The following is a 21838-nucleotide window of genomic DNA, read 5'->3' on the forward strand; positions in this document are numbered from 1 at the left end:
AATCTTTCCCAGTACACGTGTTTTCCAGTGTTTAGTCTTTACCTGAGCTGTATAGAATTACATGCTACAGAGAACAGGAGGAATTTCGAACCAGAGGAAGTATTTTTACTTCATTAGGGCAACATTTTGATTTGTAACCTCAAGTTGGCTAAACTCCTCCAAACTATTTCATTGCTGACAGGAGCACCCAGGATGGGACTGCATCGTTTTTTTAGTACAGATGACTCAGACTCGTGGGGTTTACATTCTGGAATCTAGAAGGCTACTCGGTCTTGTCACAGCCCTTTGTTGACTGGTAGGAGCAGAAATGTGGAAGAAATGCAAAGACGGGCCTCTTACTTTGGCTCAGTCTTCCTGGTCATATACCAGCACCTCAGTCATATTCCACCTGATGTTAAAAGGCAGTCTTGGCGCATCCCTAACAAATGGTCAAGTTTTACTCCAGGTGCCTAGTAAGCTTACCAGCTTCGGTGCTCTCTGAAATAAGCTGAGAGTAGGCAATAAATAAAAGCCCAGCACTGCTCACTAGATAGTATTTCACATCTGAGTCTGTTATACACGCCATCTAGTATGGGCAGAAAAACCTCACAGATGTACACAAGGCATTTCACATTTAGTTGTTTCGGAAACATTTCATCCATCCGATGTCAATGCACTAGAGAATTATTTGGAAGACTACCCATATGACAGAGCCTCATCTCCCAAATTCCTTAAAACAGAAACAAAAACATAAACAAACAAACAAACAAAAAAAAAAAAACCAAAAGAACAAGAAAACAGAGCTACTTTCAGCTGTACTGTGGGGAGACTTGTAGGCTTTCTGAATGTGTCTAGGCCTTCGGAGGGAGGAAGTAGAACAGAGAGGAAGTAGGTTGACTGACCCATTAAAAGAACTTTGGGTGGATTCGCCAAATAAAAGGTCTGAAAGGAACCTCCCACATGTATTTATTCCATTATGTAACATATGATAATTATGTTCATAATCTTTTATAACATTCCCATGACATACAACTGTGTTTTTACATATTAATGAAGATTTTGTCTGTTCATTTTCTCCATACTCAAATAAGAGTCCATTTAGATATCAAGGTATAACTAATGACTAAAGTTTTTTTTTTTTTTAAAGAATCATAAATTGTAACCATCAGCAAGCCTGAAATAACATAGAGGAAGCTGGAGTTTTTCAACTTACGTATAAATTTTAAAAATTACTATAAGCTTTATTTAATCAGTATTATGTTCTGTTGTTTTGTTGTAGTTTCAGGGGCCAATGAATGATCTTTACACATTCTTGACAATTCTCACGTTAACTCTTCCAGCATCGTATATATTTCCACCACTTGAAATAAACCAGAAAAAGGAGACAAAGCTGTTTTGTTTTTTCTTTCTCTTTTTCTTTCTGACACTCCTTTCGCAACACCATTTGGGATATTAGCCTGGAAAAACTAGGCTGTCTAGCTTCTGCAAACTCAACTGTGCTTAGACTTCAAATGCTGGGCTTTTTGTGGCAAGGTGGGGGAAAATTAGTCAATGACACTGTTCTCATGTCCCATCAAAGAGAGCTACAAATGAGCTCTTCTGCAGAGATGCAATTTGCCCTAGTAAATTATTTCTGATAAATGAGTATATTCAGTGCAATTTTAATTGAGAACATTTATTTTTCTTTTTACAAGTCTGAGGAATTTAATCAACATTTTAGATTTTCTTCCCCCATAGCTTAGGAATGTACCCAAGGTCATATACATGTTAAATACACACCCTACTACTAGGCTGCATACCTGGCTTCCATATCAGTCTTTTCTTTTTATCTTTATTTTTTGACTTTTTTTAAAATTTTATTTATTTTTTTATTAATTACAGTTTATTCACTTTGTATCCCAGCTGTAGCCCCCTCCCTTGTCCCCTCCCAACCTTACCCTCCCATGCCCCTCCCCAAGTCCACTGATAGGGGAAGTCTTCCTCCTTTTCCTTCTGACCCTAACCTATCAGGTCTCACCAAGACTGACTGCATTGTCTTCCTCTGTGGCCTGGTAAGGCTGCTCTCCCCTCAGGGGGAGGGGATCAAAGAGCAGACCAATCAGTTCATGTCAGAAACAATCCCTGTTCCCCTTACTAGGGAAACCTCTTGGACACTGAGCTGCCATGGTCTACATCTGTGCAGGGGTTCTAGGTTATCTCCATGCATGGTTTTTGGTTGGCGTATCAGTCTCAGAAAAGACCCCTGTGCTCAGATTATTTTGTTCGTTCTTTTCAATGTTGTGATTTTTCAGGCCAGTGAGATGGCTCAGAGGGTAAAGGGCCTCCAAGCCCTGTTACCTGAGTTCAGGCCCTGGGACTCATATGCATAGTGGAAGAAAAGAATTAACTTTATAAGATGTCCTTAGACCAACATACACATACACACACACGGGAGGGGGGATATAATAAAACATTTTAAGGTTGTAAATGACCTTCTAAGGCTCTTCATTTGTCAACTTCAAAACCAAATCAATTCGAATAACTCCACTTCCATTGTTATGATACATGGAACTTCATCAGTAGGGACGCCTTACTAATAGGTTATCAGCACTTTTTTCCACAAAGTCACACTGTGCTAAATAATAAGATATGGGAATGAATCAAACAGCTCTGCTTCTGTGATTTCCGCTTAAGAGTGTGAAATGTTTTAAATTAGACTATGTTAGTATCGATGGAGTGTGCACAAGGGGAAAATAATTTAAAGGCTTCGTTCCATTTTGAGACCTGGATAAATTGCTTGACTTACAAATAAAGCATTGTGACCTGGAAATAACACAGCTCCCACACACTCTTGGATAGAGTGTAGAACAGAATATGGGGATAATTTATTTCAAAAAAGTTAATCTGATAATGTCTAACAAAGTTACAGTGCATTTATCCATTGACCTGGTAAATGTACTTGCCGAGAAGAAATTGGATAAACTTGCACAGGTGCACCAAAATAGACGCATGAGAACGTTCATCACAATGCTGTGAAAATGACAAAGGGAACATAATTGCAAAAACAAGTGCACAGTAAAGAAGAAATCTTAATTAATTACCTATATTACTTAATGGAATACTATAAGCCACTTGCAAGTGTGAATGGGGTAATTCTACATAAACTTGAGAAATAATCTAGCCATGAACCATTAGAATAACCGTTAGAAAAATAGAATCTCTTGAATGATTTAAAAAACAAGCACCTATGTATGAACGTTATAGGTACACTGGTATTTATTCCAACTGTATCCATTTAAAATGCTTCTGGACCCTGTGTTTCTCTACATTTCAAAAGCTGATGTGTAAGCGTTCACTTCTGATGTGGGGAGGATTTTTTTATTTTATTCGGTAGCTTTCCCTAACATACAGGATTACTAAGTGAATCCAACATTTTCACTTTTGATACATTTCACTGTAACTGTTCTGAAATAAGACATTGCTGTTCTTCGTTTGTGTAAACGTAAATCTTTCTTAAATAGCTAAGGATGCCTGTGAAGTTTCCAAAGTTATGAGGCCTAGCTAACTTAAGTCTACAAGAAAGAGGTTGTATGGAAATCAGCTCATTTTCTCAGTGCTGTTCATAGCACAGTCAGCGACTCCAGCTACCTTTCTGTGAGAGAACATCACTAGCAGTGGAGGTGAAGGTCAGCTTGAGGTTGGATGGCTAGAAATTCGGAACCTACCTTTTTTTCTGAGCAAGCAAAATGAGAACTGGTCATTACAGTTGTTTTTCTGGTTGGGGCAGGGGGAAAAGGGACGAAAAACAAAGAATCCCTCCAAAACAAAGTCCTCCACTGATCATGCATTCTTACTTCCTAGATCCAGCCTGGCTTCACAACGGGGAGGGATGGACCCTGTCTGTAGCTTTGACGAGGCAAGCTCTAATCTGGAAGCAGTTCCAGGAACCGTCAGAAATGACTGTCTTTTTGCTTGTGACTCTTTTCAGAACTGCAACTTCCAGTGAGTCCCTCTGTGTGCCAGGATCAGGGGACCCGGTCACAGTGGAGTGCTTCCAGCCATGGCTCGGAAGCGGCGAAGCCACACCTGCGGAAACCGGGGGACTGGCGACACGAACAATTGTAAGATAATCATGTGCAATGTTCTATCCAGCATATAATATAGGAAGCAAGAAACAAACAAAAAACCCTAGAGTGCAGACTTGAGAGCCAGGACGTTGAGATGGGGCAGGGTGGAGGGTTTCAACGTGGCGAATTGCTAGGCCCCACTCAAAAGAGCACTCTCCGTTTTGTGTCTTAAGATGGAATATCATCATTGACTTTCTCCTAGGCTAATTCGAATTTCTGCTGCTGTAGAATAAACATTTGGGTAAATTAGACTCTTAGCTAGTAAGTTACATTAATGTAAATTGAATTTAGAACCTTGACAATGTAAAACTATAAAAATTTAACTCCTATTTTATACCTGCATGACATTGCTTTAGTCTCTGAGTATGCCTGAATGGGTTTTTCTTAGCTATTAAATTTTTATGACAACTACGATCTAAGAAAGGATATGAAGTTGTCCAAGGTATTTCCAGGGAAGGGTATTTTAAGTATAATATTTGTATCAGTTCTTTGAGAATTTCGTGCAATGTGTTTTGATCCTAGTCTCTCCCTTCCCTTCCTCCTAACTCCTCTCAGCTCTATCAGTCACTTCTCCCTGCCGCTGACCCGACACTTTCATGCCACATGGTTCATTTTGTACTAGCTATACAGTTACGACTGTGGAGCTTTCCCCTGGAGCTCAAGCAACCTATCAGGGGCCACACTCTTAACAGAAACGGACTCTCTCTCCCTCATTAACCATCAGCCATCAACAGCTCCTCAGCTAGGGGTGGGAGGTGGTCAGACCTTCCCTGCTTCAGGTTGGACAGTTGAATGGCTGAATCTTATGCAGGTCCAAGGAAGAGAACACAACTTCTGTGAGTTCATGAACGTACAGTTTTATGGTCTTCCTCTCTCTTCTTCCGCGGGGTAGGGATAGCATAGATGTCTCATTTGTACCCAAGAACTACATTGACACTTACCTTCTGTGCTTTGACCAGCCGTGAATTTCTATCTTAAGTACTGTCCACTGCACAAAGAAACTTGTCTGATGGTGTTTGAGAGCTACACTAATCTAAGGGTATGGGCGTTTAGAGATCAGTTTGATACTATGTCCATTTAACAAAATATTAGTAGGTCTAACCCTGGAGCCTGTGAGCTCTCCAGGCAGATTCCTGGCCAGATTAACAGTGCGAGGAATCCGTTTCCTCCCGTGGAACACGCCGCATCCAAGCAAAAAGTGCTTGCTAACCCTAACCCTATCCCTGTGTCATTATGCCACTAGTGCTCTTTATGGGCATATTTTGCCACCCTGGTCACAGGGTTCACTAGTGTGTAGGATTGTTGATGACTTTCCCCGGCCCACAAAACCTACATATAACACTTTCCAGCCCCACAAAAGCTGGCCAGTGGAGAAGGAAGCTTCCTGGTTAGTACCAACTTGATGTCTCCATGTCCTGTGACCAAAATGTGTCGCCTGTTCAGCAATAGAATCTTACCATCAGGTCCTGGTGGGTAGCAGAGAGCACTGGCAATAGTTCGTGTTATTTGGGAGCTCTCTTAGACACTCCTGGCCAGCAGCTCGAGGGAGGTATCCCACAGTGCACTGGGCTTTTTATTTTGTAATCTGTGGCTTCTGGGAGGAGCTCATGTGAAAAAAATGTACGCATAAATGAAATGTATAAAATAATAGGTTTCCATATGGCTGTTTGGACCATCCTTAGTGTTGGCTGTCCATCCCCCGAGCTGCATGCACTTCTGCTCAAACAATGCCATGAATCCGAGGTCACAGAGAATGTGACTAATTTAATTTTCAGAAACCTGTAAACATAATTGTAAGTGCTGTTTTCCTTTGGGGGAAAATGGTTCTCGCAAAGCAGAGAACTCTACCTACCCATTTGATGGTGTGTCTCTGTGCCCGTGCACCCCCTGGTGGTGAGAAAAAAATCCACAGCCGCAATTGTTTCTGGAAACCCACAGCTAAGGCTGGGCTCCAGGGGAGTTGGGAGGAATTTACCAAGCTTTAGGGCCATCACTCATAGCATACTCAATTCTAACTGCAGTACTATGTTGTTTTACTTCTTTATTTATTTAGGAATCAGACTACCGTCCTTGCTCCGCGTGAAGCACTCTTCAGAGCAGAAGAGCTATCTGTGATTCTTAAAGCCTATGTGTTGGTTACCTCCTTAAGGCCGTTGCGTGCGTTCATCCATTCAACTGGCACCGTATGGAGCCTACCAAAGAGGAAACGTTTCACGGTCAAGGTAAAGATCCTACTGAAGATGTGATTTCACACAGTTCGATGAAGATAAGTAAAATGGGCTGGGCTGCCATTCTCAGACCTTTACAGCTATCAAATCCCTTTGAACAAAGATTGCATCTTTTTATTGCTGCGAGCAGAGATTTTCACTTAATACGTGCAAGTTCAAAATGAGCTGGAAATAGCTTAATTCACCAAGGATCAGGAAGGCCACATCCTGTTTTTCTTCTCTCCTCAACCAACCATTTTAATTCTGTTCTCTGACCTATTACCCAGCTACTTCTTGCCTGTTCTGTTTTTCCTGACTTTCCATTTATTTAAGGAAAAAAATATAGTCAGTGTAACAAATGGAAAATACAATTTTGTCTTTACGCTTTCTGCTTCATCTTTTGGAAGCTCAATGACTGTTTCATTACATCAGTCAATACTGACAGTATCTGCTCAGTGGAAAGAAAAGCCATCAAGCATGCCTAATAGGGCAAGTTTTGCCATCTAAGATAATGAGGAAGAGCTCACTAATATATCCAAAAAGTTCAGTTAGAAGAGGTAGCCCAGGTTAACTTGGTTCAAAATAAGTTTTCTGTGAACCCATTGGATAGAGTTTAAGGAAACTTTGACTTCACAAGAGTCACTGTTCACAGTGACGACAGGAGAAACTGGGAAGAAACCAGAAAAATGCACAGTGTAGCTCATGGTCTTGAGGGATTGGATTTCTCTTTCTGAATTTACCTTACATCAATTACGCTCTGAACTCAAAAAGCTTGCTCTAGTGACGAAGACACTTCGATTGTTCGTTTAAACATTGTAATGAAAAACTTGCTCACCTAGAATAGACGTAGGTGTTCTGCGGCCTTGGAAGCAGCTCATGTTCTAAGGAAGCAAATCACAAATCGATGCCCCACATCCTTAAACCTTCCTTCACCTTCAACTAGTCAAGTAAACAGTGACTCTTTAAAGAGTAGAGACCAACCTGATTTACCCCCTGTTGTCTCCCACAACAGCAGCTGCTTATGCCAGGATTATTCCCATTTCCCCCTTTCTATTGATTTACATTAAATGTGACTGTTGATTTTCAGCCATTTTGAACTAAAAATTAACTTCGCTGCTTCATATGGTTAAGCCAAACAGTAGAAGCTGGGCATAGACAGATGAGAATCATAGTCTTCAAATCATATTACACTATTCACAAATCCATCAAGCATTTAAGCACAGATGGGAAAGTCAGTGGTGTGAGGTCAAAGGCCTGGGGACCAAGAACTCAAATTCTAGAAGGCAGGAGAAGATGACTATCATAGCTTAGTTAGAGCAGGCAGGAAGCTGTGGAAGGTTTATCCCTCCCATCTTTTCTTGTCACTTAGTATGTTTCCCTTTTATTTCAGGAAAACCATAGTTTCCCACTTTTCATTGTAGGATGCAAATATTCTGTAACTTTGAAAGCTATCATGTGTAATGCACAGCAAGTCGCCATTAGTGTAATGCATCTGGTCATGTTCATTTTCTTGTCATGTTATTTATTTACTTCCTCATTTTGAGACTGATTCTCAGTCTAACTTGTGGTCCTCCTGTATCAGCTTCTAGAATGTTGGTACTGCCGGCATTCCCCACCATACCAGGCTGGTTCAATACTCCTGAAATGATGTTTTTCTCACTGATTTCGCTCCCCTTTCTTTTTCTGTTGTCTGGATTTTGATCTTTCTGTTTCTACTCTTTCTTACATTTGTGTGTGTGTGTGTGTGTGTGTGTGTGTGTGCGTGTGTGTGTGTGTGTGTGTGTGTGTGTGTGTGTGGTCGCCATATATCTGGAGCTCAGAGGACAACTTTCAGGACCTGGTTCTCCCCTCCTCCCTTTACATGGGTACCTTTCATTGGCACTGTAATTCGATGATGATGATGATTAGTGTGTGCTCATGTGTATGGCATGGGCCCAGAGCCATGGCATACTTGTGAAGATCAAAGGAAAACTTTCATGAGTCAGTTGTCTCCTTCTACAGTGGGTCCCAGGAATCAAACTCAGGCCACCAGCCTTCGTGGCCAGTTCCTTTGCCTGCTGAGCTATTGACAGCCCTGTGTTCTTACTGTATATATTTTCTCATATTTTCTATATCTTCATGTGCTTTCAGGAAGCACTTATTTCCAGGACAGTGCTTCAGACTTATCTTCTAAATCTGTACGTATAACACATGCTGGCACCCTTTAAGTTTTACTTTTTTCTAGTAATATCTTACTGCATTTCCTCATATTACTGCTGGTGATTTCTCTCCTATATTTCGTTTGGTTTTTTTCTTTGATTATTTCCTGGAATATGATAATCAAGGTTATATTAACTTCAAGATTCACTTCATAGTATGTGTTATTCAGCTTGCTGCGTTTTTGTTGAGGGAGCTGTGCTTTCCACATGTTCTCTGCTTCCTCTTCTTGCTAACTACTGGGAATTTCTTTATTCCCATTGGGATAGTATTTGGGAAAGACCAGTCCTTCCGTACGATTCTGAGAAGAGGTGAGAAGAGAGTATGAGTACCAAGCCCTAAAGAATGACTGATTCTCTGTGAGGATGTGCTGACAGTCATTTTCCTCTTCTGAATTTTACACTGTAGAGGAATTCTAAACATGGCTGCTCTGGCAAGGGATCACATTCAAAGAGCTTCTAGATCTATGTGATTCAGGTAGAATGCAGACACTCTCTGGATTATAGTATGGTCTGGCTGGAATTTAGACACATTTTTAGCACACACCTTTAATCTCAAAAGATGAAGATGAGGTTAGTTTATAGAAGGAGCAGCCATGTTTGAAAGTGATGTCTAATTGAAGGGCAGACAAAGTGACAACTCAGAGAAAGATCTGACAGAATGAGTCTGAGGTAGGATATGTCCAACTCTCACAAGAACAGGACAGGAAAGAGACACTATGGAAAGACTCCCAAGAGCCTATCTAGACGGGGAGACCCCGCTTCCCAAGGAACAGCGAGACCAGCCTTCAGATGCAAGCCACAAGAGGTTTATTTTGATACACGGGTACCCGGGCGACCAAGCCTATCGGAGGACTTGCGCGCCTCTCGGTTGGGGTGACGGGTTTTTATAGGGCTCGGGAGCAGGAAGCGCGGTTACAGAAGTGAGAAGCATAGTTACAGGGGTCTGATTGGGTGGTTTGAACAAAGCCGTAGTTAAGTCACGTACCCAGAACAGGGAAGGCGGGAAGGCAGATTGTGAGCCGAGTCACGTACCCGGCCCTTATCTCGGGTACCCAGAGTGCTTTTCTCAGGGACTTTCCGTTTCCCCTCAAAGGCCAGGTGCCCAACCGCAGATATCCTGTTGTTGGACTCCTGTCCTGCCTTGCTTCTGACCTTGCACTGCTCCAGTCTTGCCAAATAGTGTTGCCAGCATTATTCTAGGACTTTATTCTTTCACTATGTAAGGGAAGCACACACACACACACACACACACACACACACAGAGAGAAGCAGAAAGAGAGCAACACAGAGAGAGCTTTTTTATTGAGACAGCTTTACAGAAACAGGTTGCAGAGAGAACAAGCTATACCCCAGGTAAAACAGAAGGATCCAGAAGATTAGAACATATTGACAAAATTAATTTGAGCCAGGCAGAACAATTCAGTCAGACACCAAGCCCAGCAATTCAGTCAGAAGCTAAGAAAAGCCAGGAGCAGTCCTACTGGGACACAGAGGAAGACAATGCAGCCACTCCTGATGAGACCTGATAGGCTAGGATCAGAAGGAAGGAGAGGAAGACCTCCCCTATCAGTAGACCTGGGGAGAGGCATGCGTGGAGAAGGGGGAGGGAGGGTGGGATTGAGATGGTAGGAGGGAGGGAGCTACAGGGGGATACAAAGTGAATGAAGTGTAATTAATAAAAATTAAAAAAAAAAAGAAAGAAAAGAAAAGCCAGCTTGAATCAGTCAGCTTGCAAAGGAGTTTGGGCCAGACAGCTGAGTTGAACCAGCCAACGAGAGTTCAGAAAAAGCTAAAAAGGCTTGGAATGACTCCCATCTCATGCCCTCATCTAAGGAAATAAAAACGGTATTTACATTACCATCCAAAATGTTTGGATTCAGAAAAGGCCTGAGAGGAAGCACACTGTAACTGTCTAAGAATCTAAGAATGTGAATGTGGCGGTTTGAATGAGAACGACCTCCATAGGCTCATGAGTTTGGATGTCTCCTCTCCAGTTGGTAGAACTGTTTGGGAAGGATTAAGAAGTGCGACCTTGTTGGGAGAGGTGTGTGTCACTAAGGGGGACTTCGAAGTTTCAAAAGCCCACACCAAGCCCAGCCTTTCTCTCTCTGCCTGCTGCCTGCGGATCGGAATGCGAGATCTCAGCTACTGCTCCAAAACCATGCCTACCTGCCTGCCACCACCCTCCCCAAACACGACCATCATAAACCAACCCTCTGAAACTGCAAGCAAGCCCCCAAGCGAATGGCTTCCTTTATAAATTGCCCTGGCCATAGGGTCTCATCACAGCAATAGAATACTAAGACAGTGAAGGTTGGGATTTGAGAGTAGCTAAGGGCCACATATGATTGGTAAATGAGTAACTGAAGAAGTGGGCCACACAGTTCAACTACTCACTTGAGCGGGACATTATCCTTAAATCCTGGGTCTGCACTCAGCCTCCTCCAGAAGGGAGAAACAACAGCATGAGGGAAAAATACATACAGAGAGAGAGAGAGAGAGGGAGAGAGAGAGAGAGGGAGAGAGAGAGAGAGAGAGAGAGAGAGAGAGAGAGAGAGAGAGAGCAGAGGTAGGAGGAAATTTTGGGTCCTTTCCTTTAAATGATCCTCTCAGGTGACCTCATGCACGTGTAGTCTTCCCTGTCCATGGAGACCACAGTCTCAACCTGTTCAAAACTGCTTTCAGAATACCTTTCTCACAGGCCTTTGAGTCTTGTTCTTCTGTTACCAAACCCATGCCTCAGCCTCATTTTATTTATGCTAGTTTACTATCTTGACAGGAAATCCAAGCTGTTAATTATCCTGGTGATTTTTAAGGGTATTTTCTCCCTTTTTACTTACAAAGGAGCCACTCTAGCCACTACGGTGGGAATGACCCCAGAGATGATAGGTTTTCTGTAATTGTTTTATTTATGCTCTCCTGAAGCTAAATCCATGGGAGTCAGTTTTCTTTACATTTCCTGCTTCATTCACTACTTTTTCCTTTTCCATTTTCTGTCATGTCCTTGAGACAGAGATGAGCCTTGGCTGTGTCGCATGAAAGCTTACAGCTTTTGTCAGTTCCATTCTCTTCTTGGGATTTATCTTTCTGAAGACCTTCCTTGATCCCTCCTAGGATACTGTTATGTGCTTGTGGGTGAGGTAGGATGGCTTCCTGAGTTCGAGCTAACATGTGGCTTCCTTACCAGGTCAACATTATGTTTGGTGAAGCGGAATTCGGAAGACAAGAGTGCTGTTTGTTTATCCTTCCACTGAAGTAGTTAGCCTTGGCAACAAAAGGTCATATTCATCTGGCTGATCAGTTTTTTTTTTCTTATTCTGTAAAATACTATTTTCATCTGGTGGTTTCAGATGTGTAAAGATACACAGAAACCCCTTCATGCCAATGTGGAGGACAAAATGTAAAGAAACCCACTTAGGACTGATCATGTTATATTAGCATGCTGCTAATTTTGTTCTTAAATTCCACAGGATGTGTGTGTCTGTGTGTGTGTGTGTGTGTGTGTGTACATGTTTGTGCACACACATTTGTGTTCATGCCCTAAGTCCTGTATTCAGAGGCAGAATTGCTTCCTTAGATCAGCAGTGATTTGTGCACTGTTCAGAGAGCTAAGCCCACTAAATTGGTTATCAGTGGCCACATATAGAACATCCTAGCAGCTAAGAAAGTACAAAAGCAATAAGAGATAACACTGTGAGCTCATTTACTCCCAATTAGTCCTGCTCCTGGGATGCCTTATCTGTGAAAACTCTAGGAGCATGTGAAAAAAATATCAAGACATGCAAACTTGAGAAATAATAAGACTTACAACCTGAACTTTTAAAAGTCACTTTAGGATGAAAATATTCTAAAATTGAAGTGCACTGTTAAGTAATTCTGAGGATGCCCACACTCAGAAGGGGTTGTAGAAATACGAGGGACAGGATAATGGCAAATACACCATTCCCTCACAGTTCCCTTTCATATGAATTTAAATAATCAGACACGCCACTGTTACGACATTATTATTTTCCTGAATATAATAGATTCAACACTGCGCAATTCTTTATCAAAAATACCTTGTCCTCTCCCTTCAAAGCTTCCAGGGACCCTAGTGGAGCCCTTTACAGACTTTCTAACTGTAACTTTTGGTTAGATGCCTCCGCAGCTGTCTCCACACACAAATCATATATATTAACTGTGAGAAACGTCATAAATTTAGAATTGGTTCTTAGAATAAAAAGTCATGAGTTATCCCTTTATTCACTGTAAATCACAAAATCAGGAGTTGCCCAGCAGAGAGAAATCTCTGCTGTCTGTAACAGTTTTATGAGGTTGGAAGATTCTTTACACCTGTGATTGCAGTTGGCGGTCTTGATGAAAACGTAATGTAATGTGATTTGTGCCTCTGGGCAGGAAGCTTGTCAGAACCTTATTTTTGTCCAGTTGAAACATAACCTACATGAAGTCATTGATCAGGTATCATATATTTGATACCAGATATAAATTTATTTGATGTACTTGGTGTCAAGTACAAATTTATATGGAGATAGTCCTCAAATATAATCATCTTTTGACAATCCATCTTCGTGGAATTGAATTAAAGTTCATTTAAAATTTTTTGATTGTGTGAAGAAATTGCTTGAGTCTACTTTATCCCTAACTGCTCTAAGACCAGCCATTCTACTTTGCAATGATATAAATTATATGGGTAAATGACACATGGATGATAATTTGCCTTCCAGGAAATGCAATAGACTGCTGTCATTTTCCAGATTCCTGGACACTTTGATTTAAAGGGTAAGATCTGAGGAATGTGGACATTTCTCAAGTGAGAATCATCAATGGAAAGCAAAGTTAAAGCAAGCCACTGCTGACTCACTGGTTCTTAATCGCTGACCCCTGCTTTGGGTACCTCTCATCTCTGTCTCCTACTTGTGTATCAATGAACTCTGCAGAGTGTGTCAACAGGAGAGCACAGGATGTAGCAGAGTTGGGCCCACCGTCACTTACAAGGTCCCTTTTCAAGAGACGTATAGATCATTTATTCCTTTTCTGTTAGGAAGTATCACACCGTTTCAGGGCTGGAGTTAGCCTCATTTGTCAGCAGCATTTATGCACGGCCTCTGTAATGCCAGGTGAGACAGCTAATGCAGTCTCAGGGCGAAGATAAGTAATGTCTTTGCAAGTAGTGATAAAGCTGCACTACGTTTTCAGCCTTAACAAGTGTTCTTCTTTGATCTTCGTTTCTACGTCTAAAACTGAAGGCTGTGGAGTAGACCTTGTAAAAGGCTTTCACTGAACATCTGGCCCTTCAGAAGGCCTGAGAGATTTATGCCGTCTGTAGGAAGATCGTGAACAAAGAGAAGGAAAGCTTGCTCCCAAGAGTTTATAAAATGAGTCGATGTATTACTTAGCCTATTCCTGCTCGGGTTCGCTTTAAAATGCAGCGTGTATTCATGTTAAGTCTGGTTTTCTATGAGTGGGAATCGTAGATAATCAGCATAAAGTAGGTAGGAGTGATGTTCAAGGAGGAAATAATTAATAACCACAAAAGGCTGATTTAATCAGAGCACTGCAGTGTTATTATTATGATTTCAAATGTGTGTTTGCTATAGAAAAAAAACTAATTAGTTTACAACTGCATATGATTTTAAAGCACATGCATTCAAAATAACTGATGCTTTTCATGGTAATTTTATTTTCTCAAAAGCAGCATTTTACCCATTTATTCATTTCCAACCTCATTCCACAAAAGATTTGTCAGATAGTTTTGAAGGCTCATTAATTCTTATGATTGATCTTAAATTATTATCCTAAATAGAAAGAAAATGATACATTAATCATGGCTTATTTTTTTCAGCCAAATGTGGTAATTTTATCATGTGACCCCTCAACTTTAGAAAGACTGGCCATGAGTCTATGTCTGAGAAACCCATACAATGTCCCAGGGACTCTCAAAAAGTGTTTATTAATGGCTAATGCCATCATTTGAATTAATGGTACCTGTTGATACTGTGGTGGCTTGAATGAGCTGTCCCCCATAGGCTCAGGCATTTGAATGCTCCCTAATTGGTGCTGCTGTTTGGATCAGATCAGGGGGTGTGGCTTTGCTAGAGGAAGTATGTCACTGAGGGGGGCGGGGTATTGGGCTTCATTCCCAATTTACTCTCTGCTTCCTGCTTGATAATAGCAGCTCTCAGCAGCTATACCCTAGCAGCTAAGCCTGTTTGCTGTTGTATTTCCTCTCTGTGGTGGGACAGACTCTTCTCCCTATGAACCCATAAGCCCAAATAAACCCTCCTTCTATAAGTTGCCTTGGTCTTGGTGTTTTATTACAGAAATAGAAAAGTAAATTCAGAAGTGATACTAACATCAAAACCTGCAATTTGGGAGAGCATGATTTAGGAGTTGACTCTATCACACACACACACACACACACACACACACATACACACACACACACACACAAAATGACATCATTAATTTGCAAGCATTTTGTTAATTTCCACATACTTTCTCTTCAGAATACATGTCATCAGCTGACAGATATATGAAAGTATGATGAACTGATAATATCTTAGTGTGTTTTCCATTGCTGCTAACACCACAGACTGGGTAAGGACTAAAGAAAAGTTAATTATGGTGCAGAGATCTAGTCCAAGATTGAGGAACTACCTATGGGATAATCTTCTTGGTGACAGTCCTAAGATACACAAAATATGTGGCATGACGCAGTATGTGTATGCATGTGTGTGCGCCCATGTGCACAAGTGTGTGCATGTACATGCCAATGCCCTTTTAAAATTCTCCCCTCTTCTGTTTTTCTTGAAATTATATATATAACATATATATTTATATGTGATTACATAGGTGAATCACCTGTGTGCATTGCCCACAGAGGTCAGAAGAGGGCATTGAACCTCTGAAACTGGAGCTACAGATGGTGTGAGTCACTAACTGCGTGTTGAACCTGAGCTCGGTCCTCTGAAAGAGCAAGTGCTCTTCACTTCTGGGCCATCTCTGCAGCCCTATCACCCCAGTTTTTATAAGTTATCCACTAACAAGCATGGGGACCCTATCCTGATGACTGCATCTAACACTGACTACTTCCCCCATGCCCTGTCTCCCAAACATAGTGGAATTCTTCTCCAGGCAATTAAACTGACGCGTGTGGCAGAGAAGACAGCTATAACTGAGTGTAGCAGGTATGTGGGCCTTTGACAGTCTACGCAAAGGTTTATATACATACTTAATGAAGAATGGTGACAGCAGAAATCTAAGTCCATGAATCCCAACCCTAATCAGCAGATTTGCTAATTCTTCATTGCTAGACAAACTTTGTTCCCTTTAATGCTAGAGAGTTAGTGATCTATAAAAATATGGAGGCGAGCTAACGCGCAGGGTTTCCGTGGGAAGCAAGGGCAGACAGGAGCATTCTTTGAGGGCATTTGGGAGATGCAAAGGGAGCTCTCCTGAAGTTGGATGTCGGGATGCACACTGCATGCCGGCACAACTTCTCTGCTCACCTACTCTGTGCCAGGCCCGAGCTTATGTGTCACAGGTTGAGAGAAAGGCCCAGGAGAGGGGGCAATTAGCAAGCGTTACTCCTCCATCCCGGAGCCTGTGGATGTCCAGAGGCTCTTAGATAATTTATCTCTGTAGCCCCTTCCTCTCCCTTGCATAGAAATGTCATTCTAGTTTCTGTTGTACCTCTGAGGCCTTACTTGCATAAGATAAGCCATCCTTAGCATAAAAGGAAAGGCCTAATCTAAGCAAGGTTCTGGAGCACTCTCAGCATTCATCGAGGACAACACTGTATTAATTTCTGAAAAAAAAAATGTGATTCCTTTAATAGTTATCTTAAATTTACTTTTAAATGACACATAAAAATGTGAAAAATGCTAATATCCCTAGGGAGCCACGTAATGCTTTGCTATATGTGAATATTGTATAATGTTTAAAGATTAAACATAACTAGCTTTCTCAGACAGGCATAATTTTTTATGATAAAAATATCCAAAAAAAATTTTTTTTTTAAACTTTGTTTTGCTCTTTGCGTCAGGGTCTTATCAGTAACTAACTGTCTGGCCTGGAACTCGGGACAATGTTGTTTTGTTTTGTTTTGATTTTTCATCTTCCTCCAAGGGTGGGAGTCACAGGCTGGTGTGAGCCACACACTTGACTCAAAATCTTGTCTTCTTGCCCTTTAAATGTGCAGTGCATTGTGGGATATCTGCAGCTATGGTGCTGTGCAACAACTCACCCAAGATTCCTGTCGCTTCCCTGAACTTAGAGCCTCGATCAGCCTCTCGTTATCCCTTCTCTACATTTTCTAGTCTCCATACATTTAAAAACTGAACTGGCTAATCCAGAAAGATGTTCCGAGCTGGAAGAGCTGCAATTCTTTCTTTAGGAGTTGCTGAGGAGGAGGATAGAGCCAGGAATTAGGCAAGGCTCTGTGCGGGCTTCCTAGACTTTCCCACTTCTGTGTTGGCACCTGGCACGTTTAGACATATAATTTTATCAATAGCCATTCCTGAACTTTGACAGAAGGCTGACCTCGGGTTTCTAGCATTGTGTTAATTATCAATAGCATCTGCTGATGGGAAATGGACTGAGACTTTCTAAAAAGTCAGCTAACTCTGTCAGGCTCCTGTCTGCAAGTTTAGCAGAGCTGCATTCATGTTGTCAGGGTTGGCACTTTCCAATATGGTGGGTCTTTGGTTGGGCCAGGCATTGGTTGGACATTCTCTCAGTCTCTACTCTATCTGCTCTATGTTTATCTCTGCACATCTTATAGGCAGGTAATTTTGGGGTGAAGTTTTTGTGGGTGGTTGGTGTTCCTCTCTCTCTGCTAGGAGACTAGTCTAGTTAGTAGGTGTCCTCTTCAGTCTCTATGGCCTCTGCTGCTAGGAGTCTCTGCTTGAATCCCCCTCCTATCCTCCCAGGAGCCTGCCCTGACTTAATCGTCCTCTGAGAGGCGCTATCCGAGAGAGCCTCAAAACAGATGCTGAGACTCACAGCCAAGCATTGGGTGATGTTTAGGGCGTCTGTGAAAACATGAGAGGAAAGAGAAAAGGACCTGGAGGTGACAGAATCTTGACAAGAAGACCAACAGAGTGAACTAATCAGGGCTCAGAGAGGTTTGCTGGACCTGAAACATCAACCAAGGACCGTGCATAAACTATACCTAGGCCCAGTACAAAGATGTGGCAGATGGGCAGCTCAGGCTTTATGTGGGTCCTCTACTAAGGGAAGGGGGACTGCATCAGACAGACTCACTTGCCAGCTTTTTGATCACATTCTCCTGGTGGGACTGCCTTGCCAGGGCACAGAGGAAGAGGGCATGCTCAGTCCTCATGCACCTTGATGAGCTGGGGTGGATGGGAAAGGGAGCTCCCATTTTCTGAGGAAACAACAACAAAAAACAGACAAAGAAAAAACAAAAATCAGCTAACAAAGGTAAAGAAACAAGTGAAAAAAAGCAAAAAGATAAACTTGGTAAACAGGTTTCAAATCCCTAAAAGAAAAGCTGTTATTTATTCTTCATTTAAATAGGAAGTAAAACCTTAGTTCAACTGACATAGGGAGAGAAATGTTTTGGAATAGGGATGTCATCCATCAAACTCTGGAAAAGATTCAGTAGTAGTGTAAAAAAAAAAGTGTTTTTCCATATCAAGGTGAATACAAAGCAACAGTGAAAACAATGACAGCTCACCCAACCTCTTTACTTCAATGCTTATTACAGAAAATGTACCCACTCAGAGGGGAAGACAAATCAGTTTTACATTTAACTTAAGTCACAGAAACAAACTATGTTTTCATTAGTACATTTGAAACATTTGAAGTACATTTGCTTGTCTTCTTCTTTAACTTTTCTATTAACAGTTTTCTTTATTCCTTGATATTTTCCTCAGAAGCTGTGACAAATCCTAAGTATAAAATACCTTCAAATGTGCCAAGCAGGTGAAACTGCTTGGCCTGCTCAAAAATACCAGACTTTTGTTCCCTTCAAGAGAAAATCTGACTTGTATTTGTATTGTGTGATTTATGCATTGTAAGCTTAAAATGAAATACAGCCATTTCCCTTCCATATATTAAAATGTGGTTTCACATTTGGAAGACACAGTTATCTTTGTCACCAAGGAAACTGGCATAGTTACAAAAAGAAAAAAATATTGCTATATTGCCCCCAAGTGGTCTCTTCTGGTGTTGCATAAATAGCCAGAGCTGTCTTATGTAGCTCTAATGTCCACAAAGTCACCAACACTTAGGCTGCAACATTTGTCTTTTTCTTTCATTGTGTCACACGTAATTCTTTTTAAAAAGTCATCTGATTGTAGTTATTGTGAGAGGACAGATGTATTGTGAAGCACAGACACTGCTGGATGATACTAATTCATCAGTGCAATTTAAGTTGCCTCCATCACAAAATTATTTAGGATGATTGCAGAATTTGTCAGACATTGTACATTGTCTTCTCATTTAAGAATGTTTTGTAGCACACAAAGCTTTTGTAAATTACTGGAGACCCAGTATGGCTTTTAGACTCAGCAGGGAGTCTGCTACTTCTATTCCTTTGTGTTACTTTTTGCTTTTGTTGTTTCCATTAGAATCATAGATGCTCTGTTAACCCACACGGTTTTGTCTTATTTAAATGTGCTAATACTGTGGTGCAGAACTAAAAGTATGTCTCTTGTTTCTCTTAGCATTCAAGGCAGTGCTGGATTATCTCTCGGGATTCTGCACACATGGTCCGAGGGTCATTCTACACAAAGACACGCATCCTTGCTTTGGTAGCTGTCTCCCTAGGGGCATCAGCTTGTAAGGAAGCCATCTTGTCTGATAAGCCTCACTCCATCCTCCATGTTGTGCAGACATCCTCTTTCTCTCTCGATATCCCCAAACCTGTGCAGTCAGTTCTATGAACTCTGTAAAACACGTCCACAAAAACTGGAAAAAGACTGGCACCCTCTACCCATGTACTCAGTGGCAGCATGGTTCCCCTCTTGTTCAGCTTCCTGACACATGGTCTCTCATCTTCTAGAATCTAGCCAATCCTGGCATTGCAGCCTCTTCTCTGAAAGGCTATCCCAAGTTGTTGCTTTCCTAGAAATCATCACTGCAACAGTTCCTACTAGAATCTTTTCCAGGTGGATTTGAAAGATGTGAAAGGTGTGAGAAGTCTTCTGGGGTTTGATCACCTGCTTCTTCGCCAGAAGATTTTTGTATTCAAGTCACGGAGCCAATCATTATCTAAACTCAGAAGTCACAAAAGAAAAACATTATGCTAAAGAAACACATTTCATCTTACTTTACTGTGAAGGCAAAAAGAAATGTGATTTAAAATATGAATAGACCAGTGATGACTCCATTCAGATGGAATAATAAACAAGTATTTGATTGCAGTCTTACTCAAAGGGAGAGAAAAGTGTACCACTCCTATGAAGGCTGTAAGGCTGCGTATTCAGGCTAGAAAAAATTCCTAAAGTGCTCTCTGTAGAGAACTGGGAAGGGGTGTAGAGCAGGATACCACCGTGATGACCTATGTGTCCACAGCTACTTGTTTCAGCCTCACTAGCAGGCTTAACATGTATAAAATTATAATAGTTTTGGTGAGGTTTTTTTTTTAAAAGTCCTCTCTAAGGTATTTGCTGGGATCTCCTGTGGGCTACACGTTATGCTAGGCTCCAGTGACTTAGAATAAAATCGCTGCTTCTCGGGCACATTGATAGATGAAATTTAATAATAATTATGCTTAAATAAATAAGTGTAATTACAGATTATTTTGCTAGAACTAAGAATGAAATAGACAGATGAGGAGTTAATAATAATCACATTATCCAATATATGAGGTAAAATGCCATCTAAACTATTGAAACCAAATGTGTTTTGTGATACAGGGGTAAATCAGTCCCAGAAAAGTGACAATTCCGAAATCTCCAGGTAGGAGAGAGTTTTCATTTTCCCAGGACAGTACAGACACTGAACGGGCATATGGAAGCTGCAAAGAAAAGGGAAGAATCAAGTCACACAGGTCTCATAGTCAAGAATTCAACCCTTCCCGCACTCTGGGAGATGCCAGTGACAGGGACTGCTGCTGTGTGCAGAACAGACCAGGCAGGATGCTGAGAAACCACTCACAGGCCAGTCCCGTGGAATGCTGGAATCTCAGAGCTAGTGGATGGGATGGTAGCCTAAAGGAGAGGTAAGGACATGTTTTGGAAGTAGAAACAATTAGCCAGGCATGCCTTTAATGGCGGTGCACTCTGGAGGCAGAGACAGATGTATCTCTGTGGTACTTCTGTGAGTTACAGGCCAGCATGGTCTACAAAGCAAGTTCCAAGACAAAATCTGAAGAAATGACTATTACTGAAGAAAAAAAGACACACAGAAACACACATAAAAAATGAACAAGAGATTAGATCTTTGTTCTTATAGGAAGTCAACAGTGACCAGAGGCTGGAAGAGGAGAGCAATGGATTGTTACCTCCTAAAGACTTAGCAAGAAACATGGCCCTAAGGACACTGTGATTACAGGTGTTTAGCAACTGACAGCAAGAAAGTGAATTTTCTTATGCTGTATCACCAGAATATAAATAACCTGTCACAGAAGTTTTAGGCAGTGAGGAGTTTTGTGTTTTCATATTAGGGCATTATATCATCAGGCTTGACAAGATAAATGCAAATTTGAGATAGTGATTTATTTAAATTAGACAAAAGAGACCATAAGAGAAGAAGAAAAGGGTATTTTGTCTGTTGGCCTCTCTACTAGAAAAGGTTGTTTTTCTAATGGTTGTACACCTTCACCATATAAGAGAAAAACAGTTTTCTTATCAATATTGGTGGGGAATGAACACATGTATCTAGTTCTTCAGACTTGCATGAAATATTTGCATTTAATCACGAAGTCAAAAACAACTTAAAGAAAAGCAATGTTGACTATTTCCATAACCGCCCATGGTAAATTCAACTCACTTATTTTCCAAAACTGTTCAAAGAATGACTAATATGCGCTGGCACCATGGAAAAGGACTCACAAAAGCAATGCTCTCTGCAGTGGCAGAAAAATACATATTTATAAATAACTAATCTAGGAGAGAACGCAGTAAATGACTCAGAGTTGCTGGCCTAGGAAAGAGTCGTAGCGAATTGCTCAGCATGGGGAAGGTGGGGAGACTTCAGAATGGGTGATATTTTAGCTTCACTGGAAGAATGAGCAGGAAATGGTTCTTCAGTGACGGGAAGAAAAGCCTAATAAAAAGAAATAGAGCGCCGAGGGCATGTACTTGGGGTTGGTCTTTTTGCTGCTTCTCAAGTGACGTGAGGTAAACAGATTTACCCCACCACACTCTTCTAATTATGG

The 21838-nt window shown here is 41.3% G+C and overlaps 1 protein-coding gene across 2 annotated transcripts in view; it reads left to right on the forward strand.

The window, feature by feature from the left end:
- Cped1 (cadherin like and PC-esterase domain containing 1) overlaps nt 1-21838 on the forward strand; it is a 260260-nt gene that overhangs the window by 98191 nt on the left and 140231 nt on the right. For both annotated transcript variants that reach the window (XM_060373786.1, XM_060373787.1), the window contains exons 5-6: nt 3947-4079; nt 6139-6307. In XM_060373786.1, the coding sequence (XP_060229769.1) occupies nt 3947-4079; nt 6139-6307 (302 nt within the window). The remainder of the gene's footprint in view (nt 1-3946; nt 4080-6138; nt 6308-21838) is intronic.

Source organism: Meriones unguiculatus, chromosome 21, assembly GCF_030254825.1.
Source record: "Meriones unguiculatus strain TT.TT164.6M chromosome 21, Bangor_MerUng_6.1, whole genome shotgun sequence".
In the NCBI taxonomy this organism is placed as follows: Eukaryota; Metazoa; Chordata; class Mammalia; order Rodentia; family Muridae; genus Meriones; species Meriones unguiculatus.